Source organism: Podarcis raffonei, chromosome 3, assembly GCF_027172205.1.
Source record: "Podarcis raffonei isolate rPodRaf1 chromosome 3, rPodRaf1.pri, whole genome shotgun sequence".
Lineage (NCBI taxonomy): Eukaryota > Metazoa > Chordata > Lepidosauria > Squamata > Lacertidae > Podarcis > Podarcis raffonei.
The window spans coordinates 55784082-55797046 of NC_070604.1; the positions used below are offsets into that span (position 1 = coordinate 55784082).

Below are 12965 nucleotides of genomic sequence, written 5' to 3' on the forward strand. Positions count from 1 at the left end.
ACAAATAAGAACAGTATGCAATATTAGGGAATGTTACTACTATAAATGCTACAATACAAAACTAATAAAGGTATTTTGCAAAGGCAGTGTGTGTCTTCTGAATTTAGAACTTGAAGTATTTCTTCATAAGTTATAATAACTTTTCAGACCAGAAGCATGTACAAACGTAGACTGCACTGTTAGAAATCTCTACTGGAAGGCTTACAGCCAAACCCAATGCATGGTTATTCAGAAGTAAGTTTATCTATATTTCCTGCCCTCAGTCATATGTAGGTATGTAGAGCCATTACAGTTTTAATTTACTCAGTTTTTAACTTTACCACTTGGGATTGGGAAAATCAGATGGGACAGGAGAAAATCTTGTAAAATTCATTTGGACAAAATCCTATAAAGTCCTTATTCTTCAACTGCCATCTTGATTCAAAATGGCAGGTGGTGTTAAACATGAATGAAGAGTGCCACCCCCACCCTGGCAGCCCTCATGCTAAGTTTGGCAATGATATCTCAAGAGTCATCAAGATGTACAGTGGTACCTTGGGTTAAGAACTTAATTCGTTCTGGAGGTCTGTTCTTAACCTGAGGTACCACTTTAGCTAATGGGGCCTCCCGCTGCCACCGCACAATTTCTGTTCTCATCCTGAAGCAAAGTTCTTAACTCAAGGTACTATTTCTGGGTTAGTGGAGGCTGTAACCTGAAGCATCTGTAACCCAAGGTACCACTGTATAGGGAACAAACAGACAAAGAAAGATGACAACACTTTCCATCAGGACAAAATTTGTTGAGTAACGAATTGTCAGAAAAGCCATTGTTATGGTTGATGGAATTCTGTGTTTTCAGTTTTAACTACAAAGACCTTAAACATTGAAATAGAAGCAAAATAGCAGATGAAGCCTTTCAGAGCCAACTTTCGACTGAACTTGATTTATTTATTCACTTGTGGCAGAAAAAAATAATTATCTCTCTCCCAGTATTTGTTACACAAGCGGAAATGAAAGTTGTTAGTAGTAAGTTGTGTTCAACTTCAGCGTTTCCCCTGGAGGGTATATCTTTTGCTAACTTGCCAATTTTGTGTGTTTTCTTCGTTCCCAGTTTCAAGAGCAGATGACTCTTATTTTGCCTTTTCCTCTGCTCTTGTTGCAGCCTCTTCACGCCACCTGGCTTTCTTTGCTAAGTTCCAGCTTGTGAGGGATTCATGGCGTTCAACAGCCTGCAAAAGTAAAGCATCCGCTTCATAGTGGCACAGTGAAATGAACAGCTGAAAGATAGACATTATTCCACATAGGGTGCCCCATGTGCTGGCATTGCAAGCGTAGCATCCTCAGAAATTTGACCTGTAAGAGTGCAGAGTGTTGGACAAGGGAGATCTGGGTTCAAACCAGTAGGAAGCTCCCTTTAAGCAATCACTCTCTACCCAATCCCTTGTAGGAGTGGAGTTTGCATGCTACTCTAAGCTCCTTGGAGGAAGAATTGGGTATAAACTTAATACATGAAAACCAAGTGGTGGCCCCAATAACCTAGAGCAACCCTGTGCCTTCAAGATGATGTTCCAATACCCATCAGTCACACAGTACGGCTGACAGTGAAGGGGTATGAGAGCTGGAGTACAGCAACATCTGAAAGCAGCAGGGGTGCCTTGTGCCCATTGGGACTAGTAGGGTGGAAGGCTGGGAGCCCAACAGTAGGTGGCGCCAGAGCAAGAGAGGGGCAGAGCTAACAAATTCTAGTTTTGCCTCCATCCCACCTGCTGAATTCTACAAGGGGCAACACTGAGACACAAGTAAGTAAGGAGGCAGGCAGGCAGGTGGGGACTGGAAGAGAGCAGACCGAGGTTGATGGGCCAGTGCCCCTTTTGCCCAAATGAACCAGTCTCCACTGTCCTCACTCCTGACGTGACGGCAGATGAATCCTTTGCCCCGCAATATATCTCATTTGAGCACTACTGTTGACTGCCCAGCCTAAGTAGCGTTGACATGCCTCGTGCCAAAACATAATGCAATGGCTTGGAAACAAACTGCTGCAGCAGTTGGCCTTTGTTCCGAACAAACGTGCAGGAGTAATAAGTCTGATGGTCACACTGTGGCCCAGATAGTAACAGAATCAGAGTAGATATTTCACAGAATCAAAGCATTGTGGGGTTGGAAGGGTCATCTTGTCTAACCCCCTGCAATGGAGGAATCACAGCTAAATAATTCCTGACAGATGGCCATCCAGCTTCTGTTTTAAAACATCCAATGAAGGGAGAGACCACCACCTAATGTTTAGTTGGAATCTTTCTTCTTGTAATTTGAATCCACTGACATGGGACCTACTCTCTGGAGCTTGCTCCATCTTCCATGTATCAGCCCTTCAAGATTTGAAGATGGCTATCATATCACAGTCGTCTCCAGGCTAAACATGAAAAGCTCCCTCATCCATTCCTCATACGGCTTGGTTTCCAGACCCTTGATCATCTTGGTCATTCTCTTCCACACACATTCCAGCTTGTCAATATTAAATTTTGGTGCCCAGACCTGGACACGATATTCCAAATGTGGTCTGACCAAGGCAGAAGAGAGCGGTGCTATTACATCTCTTGATCTTTATTTCTAGTTTATTTAAAGGTGTTTTTTGTTTAGTGTGAAGCCGTTGTAACATTAGGCAGAAATCAATTTAACAATTGCTATTTTAAAAAGAAAATTGTATTGAAATCCAGAAGTTTCCCATGGAACAATACATACCCTTTTAGCAGAGGCAATCACAGCAAAGCAAGCCATGATTGTCAGGGCAATCATAATGTAACAGGCCTTTACTCGGGCTTTGTTCCTTGCAGCATCCAGCATCTCGGGCCTGCAAAAGAAATTGGGTTGGAACCAATTAGAGCAGTGTTCTTCAACAACCTTGGGCACCCAAATTTGGCAAGCAATTATGGGAATTGTCTTCCAACTTCTGGGGACGAGCACCCAAGGCTAAGGAATACTAAACTAATGTGTGACATACTGAAATGTTTTTAATTGCTTTGTTTATACTACAAAAGATACAGAAGGGCTAAATTTTGGGGGTCTTTTTTTAGTAATTTGTAATTAAAGCCATATTTGGTTATGTGGGTGAGAGCAAATATGGGGGGGAGGGCAGGGAAAATGCTCAAAATTGCCTTCCTCATTCCACCTGTTGGATATAATCTGCTGAGCTGTGAACCCTAACCATTTCTATCTGAAAGTAGATCCTATTGAATTCAATGGAGCTTACTCTCAAGTAAGTTTGGTTAGGATTGCTGCCTTACTTGGGAGTGAACACCACTGACTTCTGTGCTTTCACTGAATTTCTCCTGTGAATAATTATTATCAGTAGTAGTATTTATGTATTTTTGTCACATTATACAAAGAAGTCTCAAAGTGACTTAATTGATTGAAATCAATGTGGATGTGGTTTTATGTATGCTGAATTCCCAATAAAGTTTTTGGAACTGCAGCGTCCCTTAGGGATGGACAGATCTGTTCATTTCAGATTTTCATTTTTCCAATCTTAAATTTAGTTGTTCACATTTCCATATTAGTGTACTTTTTTTTTTTTAGTTCTTGTGAAAATTTATCAGCATCTTGGAAAGAATTTCTCTTGGCATACAGATTTTTAAAATGCAATTTTACCTAACATACATTTTTACAGATCAGTTCTCCCAAATATATTGCATTTTTGTAGGTGGTTGTCAGTAATATATGCATTTATATGCATATTTAATCCTAGGTTATACCTTTCAGTACACATTACTGCACTTGGCTGGAGAACTGGATTTCAAAATTAAGAGAAATGCAAATTTTTGAAGCATGTTTCTATGTATTTTGGTACACGTATTGCTTTGAAAAACTCTAATTAGGTAGGTTTGGCTTTAAATACAAATCTAATCCAATTTTTCCCAATTCCTGTGTGAATGCATCACAAACAAAATATGTTTGTTATTATAATACCTCTCTCACACACAAAAACACTTGCAAAAGCAGCCTTGAATATTGGGAAAGAAGCTTCAGAGCTCCTCTCTTCTCAGTGTGGGGAGACAAGACTGTAGATAAACCTGCGGGCAGATGGATTTCATAGTATTAAGGACTAAATGCATTTAGAATTGAACAAATCAAAAACAGGCCAGGCCATTAAACCCATTAATCTCTAAGTCACTTGCCACGAGAGGAGCAAAGCACAAACTTGTTGGGTTAAATCAACTAATTGTTATTTCATGGCCCACTAATTGGAACTGTTTTGAAGCGGCAGATCAGTGCCTTAAACCAGAGGCATAAAAAAAGCAAGAGAGGCAGACATTATTACGATTCCCTGTAATCTTTCCCTAAATGCAGGATCTAACAGTTTCAGGGGCCCCCCAATTGTTTGGGAGGAGGGGCTCAAAGTGGTCCAATATTAGATTAAAAATTAAATTCAAACAGGATCCCAACTAGTGAAATGTCACAGCTTATGAATATTATAGAATGGTAGGAACACTGGAAGTGGAGGGCTGTAGCCAATGTTTGCCCTATTCAGAGTAAACCCTAATTTGCATCTCACTGCCCTGATGTGCCTGGAAAAAAGGGACACTTATAGAGTCTGTAAATAAATTAAAATTGCCATACGTCCTGATTTTCCCAGATATTACTGGGATTTCAAAGGTGGAATTGACACCTGGTGCCTTGTCCTGGATGTTAGGCAAGTCAATTGAAAAATCCTGTGGTTTGTTTGTTTTTTGGCGTTTTTGTAAAAAACAAACAAAAAACTTTGGGTTTGGCTAAAAATCTCAACAATTTTGGGGTCTTCCTAAAAATTGCAACCCTAAAATAAATGTTGTAATTTTGAGTAATACTGTTAGTACATTGTCATTGCAAAAGTATTTGCCTGCTTTCATAAAAACAGCCATGGGAAGCTGCACAGTACAACAATCCTTTGCTATTAAAGGTCAGAAAGTTACAGCTGATGATCTCTTCATGCAAACAGGAACACAAACAGATAAAAAGCACAGCGCTTTTCTGTGGTGACAGGGATGAACAGCCAGCAGAAAATGTTACATTTAGCTTATCAAATGCTTGTATTTCAACAGGATAGAAACAATGATTTTTTTCAAGGAACTGAATGTGGGAGTAGATGAGTGTACACGAAAAAATGCCCTAGAAATGTTATTTCATCCTCAGTCTTCTCGGCCACATGTAGCACAGGGAAATGCAAGCCTTTGAGTTGTTTGCCTGGCATTGGCCATTGCTGTTATGATTCTGCAAGCAGGCCACATCTTTTGCTGCTGTGGCTGCGGCTGCTCTGAAGCGATGGTAACAGAGAAAGCTTGTAGCCTTAAATTCTATCTGAGAAGGGGCTGAAAGACCATGTACGGTATTCCCATCCTGCCACCCACCAGGCCCATTCTTGATGCGCTGAGTGAAGTCTGAAAGGGGACTGTAAATGCATTCAGCTGAAGACACTTGCAGTCCTTCCCAGAAATCAAGAACACATGGATAAAATTTAAGAAGGGCTGAGTCAGCACTTAGGTAGTATCTTGCTTTGCATAACCCAGGAGTTGCAGGAATATGGGAAAGTCCTGCCACTGCTCATGAAATTGTACAGACACCAGGACAGTTATTGCAAGAAATATCTCATCGTTCTGTGGCGCAATGAGGGATGGCTGAACCAGTTTCTCTCCATTTTTAACTTCTCAAATCTTCAGTTCTCCACATTTCTACATTGGTTTACTTTTCAAATTAAAAAAAAAAAGTTCTCTTGAAAATCCATCTGCATTTTACTGCAAATTTCTCCTAATAAACACACTTCTAATACAATTTTGTGCACAGTTTTCCAAGCAATAGAAGACATTTTTTGTATGTTATTTTGGCTAATATATAATATGCATTTTTATGCACACTTTCCTCACATAGGTGCATTTTGGTACACATTGCTTAGCTGGAGACCTGCATTGCAGAATTGGAAGAAATTTGGATATGAAAGATGGCTTGTTTTGGTCCACAAGTTGTTTGGGAAGTGAGAATTAAGTAGGTTCTCTTTTAAATGCAACGAGAATCAAATTTCACCCCCATCCCTGTGCTCAAGGTCAACCTAGACGCTATGATAAGCATATGGCTGGCACTAAAAATGGCCACCATGCATCCGAGACCCACTCCATGACGTCCAGTAGAACTTACTTTGTGTCATAATGGTGCAGGGAAACACAGAAATTTGTAACATCATGCAAGAAGTACAGAGCCTAGAGAGGAAAGTGAGACATGCAATAGCCATTTGGGGCGACAGCAGTACTCCATTGCAACATCTAGTCTGGCCTTAGTTGCACGTCAGGCATGTGAACCATGGAGAAATCAGGCTGGAAAAAATTAAGTTGACTGTGTAGTTCAGCTGTGCATTGGTGCATGTCTGATGCTAAACTGCCCCATACCAATATCTCACTTGCATATATTGCTTAAGCCTGCTGATATGCAAAGCCATCTCAACATGATTATTATTTTTTATTAGGGTGTGTGTGTGTGTGTGTGTGTCACAGTCAACGTGCATGGTGCTTGACAAGAGTACAAACCATGAGTTAGTAAGCCTAAGCATTCACTTAAGTGTGTGTTTGTGATCAAAGTTGTCATTTTTACAGAGGGCAATAAAACATGCTCTGACACACATTCCTCCTCATTTCCTTTCCGACCTTTAAGTGGAATATGAACCTCGCAGTCCAATGTGGAGATGACAAGATGACATTGTTCACGCAGTTTATAAACAAATACGGACACCATCCGCCTTTGATCACAGTTTGCGTTTCAGATTTCCCCCATGCCCCTAAGCAAAATAAAAATGTCATCTTGTACGTGCGATAAGCTAAGCTTCAAAATCCTTAAGGCCATATCCTGGTTTTCTTCAACTAAAATTTAAATTTTCCTAATGGAAAATATCGTTAGGATTAAGCCTATTTGTAGATCACTAGCAGCTCACATCTCATCGCTCCAACCGGCATGGCCAATAGTCAGGGATTAAGGGAGTAAGAGGCAGATAGAGTGGTGCAGTGGACCTAGGCACGCAACTGCCTGCTGAGGAGGGCACCTTCTCAAAGCCAGGTAAACACTTGCCCAGCCTCAGGAAGGAAGTGTGAGGGCTCTGACAGGATCCTAGAGTCCTCCTGTCTCCTTCCCAAAGCAAGAGAAGCATTGGGAAGGAGGTGGGAGTGCTATAGGACCTTTTCAGAGCCCTTACACCTCCTTCCCCAAACCCCAGCACAATGAGGACTGGAGAGAAGGCATCAAATGTTGGCCTTGCACAGGGAGGCATATTACTAAGGTCCACCCTGATGGGAGTTGCTCTGTGGAGCACTAGTTTAGCAAGCCATGAGATAGTCAAGTGTCACACTCCTATTGCCTGACTTTTGTAGTAAGAACATAGGCTGGAAAGCTGGATTGGCCATAGTTTCTTATCACACATAAATAAAGCAAAATATAAATACGTGAGTGCATATCTGTGAAAGTTTAGTGCAACTCAATGATGGAAGCCAGCAATTATTTTTGATCTATATGGTGTATGTTTTGATTGCAAGGTTCATCTTACAGAACAAGGAGAACAGGGGTAGGGAACCTGTGCCCTTCCAGATGTTGTTGGACTCCCAATGCCATCAGTCCCAGCAGCATGGCCAATGGTCAGGGATGATGGAAGTTGTAGTCCAACAACATCTGGATAAAACCATGTCGACTATTCCTGAGGTAGATGGATAGCTTTGTTTTTTCAAAAGTCTTCCATTCTCCCCTGTCCTCCCTTCCACTAAAGGATTGTGACTACGTCTAAAATATGGCAGTGGTTTTTCCTCAGCGTAGTGTTTCTAGTGGTTGAATAAAATGAAGTACATACGGGATCCTTGGAGGAATTTCATCTTCCGTTCTGAAGCGTCCAGTCCACAGGAGGATTTTCTTGTCAAATGTTGAGGGTTTGTGTCCGCCAGGCACTTTGTACACCTTCTCGGCTTCAAAATCCAGTAGACAGAACATCATGTCAAATCACAGCCATGGAAAGGGTAAGGAAATAAATGTCTCTGCTCAGACAGACAGACAGACAGACAGACAGATTTCAGCCGCTTCCAAACAACCTCTGTGTGGAGCATTCATCCTGACTTGTTTGCAGGGTCCTTTCCCCATCACTTTCCTTATTGCAAAAAGTCTGATTTATTTTGGGCCAAATCAAGCCTCACTTTCTACTTGATGCTTTTAATTGGAAAAGTCAGGAAGGAACCTGAGAGCTCCTGTATGCATGAGCTCTGTTTCTGTGTTATGGTCTCCCTTCCTCCCTCTCTAGAGGCCTGTTCTGAATGTCCCCAAGGCTTTGAAATCTATTCCTAGAGCAGGCATGTCCAAAGTCTGTTTCGTGGGCCTAATCCAGCCCCCATGGCAGTTTATTTCCTGGGGTAAAATCCTAAAAAAACCCTCAACAACTTCAATCCTTAAAAAAGTTTGATAACTTTGGTTGGTCCCTTGGTTGGCCCCCATGGCCCTTCACTTCATCAAATCTGGCCCTCTTTGAAAAAAGTTTGGACACCACTGTCCTAGAGGAATATCATCCTTTTCCCCTTGCTGTTTGTCTTCACTACAAGTCAGGGTACTCTTTTTTAAAAAAATGGTATTGGGCCCTCTGAGCTTGAAACCAGCACAAGACATTTTGCTGCCTGGGACAAAGGATAAAATGACACCTTTCCTCCATTCAGTTACAAAAGCCAGCTGGACTGGCAGCTGAATCGTACTTCAGCACTGTAAATGGGGCAGTGCCCTCCACTGTATCTGAAACCAGCAGGTTAGCATAGGGCAAGCTGCTCTGGCCAATAACGTCTCCCCCACTGCTTGCTACCCCTTTTGTGCCAGAGGCACCTGCTTCACTCTGCCTAATGGTAGGGTCGGACATGTTGAACAAATGCCCTTCCCAGCTTGCTCTGCCAGATCATTCCCCTCCGCCTGCTGCTGGTTTCTTTGTTGTTGCTACTGCTTCCTGTTCAATCATTTTGGAGTAGCTCAGTTTAGTTACAGTGGTACCTCAGGTTACAAACACCTCGGGTTACAGACTCCGCTAACCCAGAAGTAGTACCTTGGGTTAAGAACTTTACCTCAGGATGAGAACAGAAAGTACTTAACCCAAGGTACCACTGTATTTCATTATGCATTTGGTGTAAAACAAACAAACACACACACACACACACACACACACACACGAGTTAGATGCTTTGTAGACGCTTTGGATCAAAAACAAGATCCAAATATTCCCATGCATATATATGAATAAGGCATGAATGTAAAATTCAATCCACTATAGATTCTATTTTTCTGTATTGTTATTGGTCTTTGCAGGTTGGTTTTAGAAATGTTGGTTTGTGTGTGTATGCACATTGTAAGTCACCTTGAATCATTTTTGGAAAAAGGCAGGATATATATATATTTGAAATAAAAACCCCCAGATATACTCTGTATGCTTATAGTGGGGTGCTGCTTATGCCAGGTCAAAACATTCAACCCAAAAAAAGTTTTAAACCATCATTGCAACTGAGCTGAGCACAATAACTGAAGCAAAGCTTTTCAAGTCAATAAATACAAAGAACTCTAATTCGGATGTAATAAATACAGTGGTACCTTGGGTTAAGAACTTAATTCGTTCTGGAGGTCCGTTCTTAACCTGAAACTGTTCTTAACCTGAGGTACCACTTTAGCTAATGGGGCCTCCCGCTGCTGCCACGCAATTTCTGTTCTCATCCTGAAGCAAAGTTCTTAACCCGAGGTACTATTTCTGGGTTAGCGGAGTCTATAACCTGAAGCGTCTGTAACCTGAAGCATCTGTAAACCAAGGTACCACTGTATTAAAATCAACCATCTCTCTCTCTCTCTCTCTCTCTCTCTCTCTCTCTCTCTCTCTCTCTGTGTGTGTGTGTGTGTATGAGAGAGAGAGAGAGAGAGAGAGAGAGAGAGAGAGAGAGAGAGAGACAATCTGCACCTGCACACAGAGAATTCCCACAGGGATCAATAGAATCCTGTCTCCCTCTTTCTTCCAGTGCACTTTTAGGCAACACATCAGGGCCAGCCCTGCCATTAGATAAGATGCAGAAGCCACCTTGAGCAGCAGATACTGGAGAGCGTTGTTGGCAGACCTCCCTCTCCTCAGGGCTGCCATTAAGGTCAGAGCCTAAAATCGTCTAACTGCACCACTGATGGGATCTCAAAATCACACTGGAGGGTGGTGCGTTAACAGTCCTTGCCAGCTACTCACTTGAACCCGGTGCCCCCGAGCTTCTGTTCTGATCCGTGCAGGACAATGCTGTGGAGCCCAGGAGCCCTGGTCCTAGAGGCCGGCGCACAGGAGCACTGAGTTGCCCCGCTTCTGCCAGGAGCCGCCCAAACTGGACGCGGATGCGGGTCCCGCTTGCAGCCAGCATTGCGAGGGCAGCCCGTTTGAGTGAAGAAGGAAATCAAGCAAGCCCTTTGCTTCCCACGAGTGGTGTCCAAGCTGCAAAAACAACAACCCAGAAATGACATCCAACTCCTCAGCATCTGCCTTTATCATCTCTGGAACCGCCTCTCCATGCCTGGGAACAGCAGAAGCGATTTCCAGTCTCCTTGATCATTTGCCAACCTTTCCTCCCCTCCTCCTCCTCCTCTTTTCCTGTGTTTCTCCATGTTCCAAATGAAAATTAAAAAGAGATCCCTTTCCAGGTTTCCCTAACCTTCGCTAGAAAACAAGGTTGATGCTGCATTTTATTGTCTTTGTTGCATTTAAATTAGTGGGGTTATTTTGTATTTTAATACAGTATTTTGGGGAACATAGGAAACTGTTTGCTACAGAGACTGTTAATTGTTCTAGCTCATTACGGTCTACTCTGACTGTCAGTTTCTTTCCAGGGATTCAGACAATGAATTCTCTAAGCCCTACCTGTAGATGCCAGGAATTAAGCCTGAGACCTTCTGCTGGTGGTGGGAGAAAGATTTGATTTAGCTTGCATTTAAAGGAAACTTCCTGAATTTGCACCTTCCAAAACGCTACTTGAACCAAAACAGCAGCCATCCTTCGAAATTTGCACTTCTCTGAATTTTGCAGTCCAGTTCTCCAGGTGAGTAATATGTGCAAAATACATATATTAGAGTAAATGGTGCATATGAATGCACATTTTTAAAAAAATAAAAAATAAAATGCATAAATGTGTTCAAATAGAGGAAATTGCTTTGCAAAATATTACTATTATGTAAAAGAAATGTAAACATGCGCATATTAGAAGAAAATAGCACTAACCTGAGGACTTTTTTAAAAAAATTGCAAGCTGGTGTGAAAGTGTGGGGATCTGAACTTTAGATTGGAAAAAATGTGAAACTGGGAGATTCTGGTGTTGATAAATTTGTCTGTCCCTAGTTTAAGGTGATATTATATTTTCATTTACCGTATTTTTCGCTCTATAACACGCACCCGACCATAACACGCACGTAGTTTTTAGAGGAGGAAAATCCGTAGGCATGCCACCCGTAGGCATTCCCTCCATAACACGCACAGACATTTCCCCTTACTTTCTAGGAGGAAAAAAGTGAGTGTTATGGTGCAAAAAATACGGTACATCCCCAATAATCAAAACTCTACCATTTATTAATTTATTGGGTTCAGGGAGGTCCCCCACAAACACGATAATGATATGTGTCTGCATGCAAGGATGGCTCAAGTCATTTTTTGTTTCCTAGGGTGAAATACGAGGTGATGTTTCCACACTCCATGTACAGAAGCCTGTCAGACTGGCAACTGACTTTTACTGCAACACTGGGGGTGTGGAGTGGGAGGGACAGGCACAGTTTTGGGGAATGCCCAGCCACAATGATGCTCTCTCTCACATGACTTTGATAAGCAGCAGCACAGAATGAGACCGCACAGGCTCGGTCTCTTTAGAAAAGAAAACGAGGCTTCCCTTCAGGAGAAGCAACAATCTTGAGAGTGTGAAGACAATGCATGGGTTGACTTACTCAGTTTCCACAGTGCATACCAGAAGGACTTCAGAGCTACTCGTTTATAGAGGTGATATAAGGATATCCTACTTCCAAGCTAAAAGTGAATAATATCTTTTGGAGTGCGTGTGGGGAAGTCTTGTGGTAGAAGACTGACATTATATTGTACCAGGTATAGACTTAATCAGACATCTGGTGTCTGGACCAAGTGTGCCAGCAGTGGAATAGGGGGAAAGGACTGTCGCCGAGTGTGGCAACATTACTTCAAGTTGCAGTTCGCACCCAAATAGCTGTATCTACAAACTCTGGCCACGAGGAGGCAGTATTTAACACATCTTGTGATTTTGTGGAGCTGTTCTTAAATATTGTTGTTTTATTACTCATCCTTAGAGTACGAAGGTCCCCGGGCAGGTACAGTTTAGAACAGGTTAAAAGCTTACAATTAAAAAACACAATCACAAAAATAGGGTGGGTCCTTAAAATACATACCTTGGGTGTCAAAGGACAGAGTAAAGAAGTGTGTCTTCAGCATTTGCTGAAACCTGTATAATGGAAGTGCTAAGTACACCCCTGTGGGAAGGGAGTTCCACAACCTAGGGGCTGCCACAGAGAATCATAATAATAATTCAGCTGTTAACCTAACATGCTGATTCTCAAACCGTGTTCTGTGGGAACTGTGACCTCTTCAAAACCCTTATCAGGGCGGATCAGCGAGATCAATAATTGGAAGCAAACTTCCCTGAAAGAAAGCCTTCCAACCACTACAAATCTTCCCCTGCAATGCACAACCCACAGATGAGTCTTGCTAATGTTTGTTCACAGTTCACACAAAGCAGCCTAGACTGTCCATGAATCTTTACTTCTTCCTTCTTTTCTTAATCATCATTCATGTACATGTCAGAAGATTATGAAGAGATCTATGGATGGAAAGCTTTCCATAAGTGCAATAAATCAATCAATAAATAACTGATTGCTCACAAGAAATGTCCAGGAAGAACATAAATTTAAAAGTTTATTTTTAATAGCAGTAT

At 42.0% G+C, this 12965-nt stretch overlaps 1 protein-coding gene across 1 annotated transcript; it reads right to left on the reverse strand.

Moving 5' to 3' along the window:
* Positions 1-903: 903 nt before the first annotated feature.
* Positions 904-10535, reverse strand: FAM162B (family with sequence similarity 162 member B). Its single transcript, XM_053381753.1, has 4 exons — positions 10223-10535; positions 7832-7943; positions 2719-2827; positions 904-1208 (listed from the first exon to the last, which is right to left on the reverse strand). The coding sequence occupies exons 1-4, from the start codon at positions 10386-10388 to the stop codon at positions 1110-1112; spliced, it is 486 nt and encodes a 161-aa protein (XP_053237728.1). The 5' UTR covers positions 10389-10535; the 3' UTR covers positions 904-1109.
* Positions 10536-12965: the final 2430 nt, after the last annotated feature.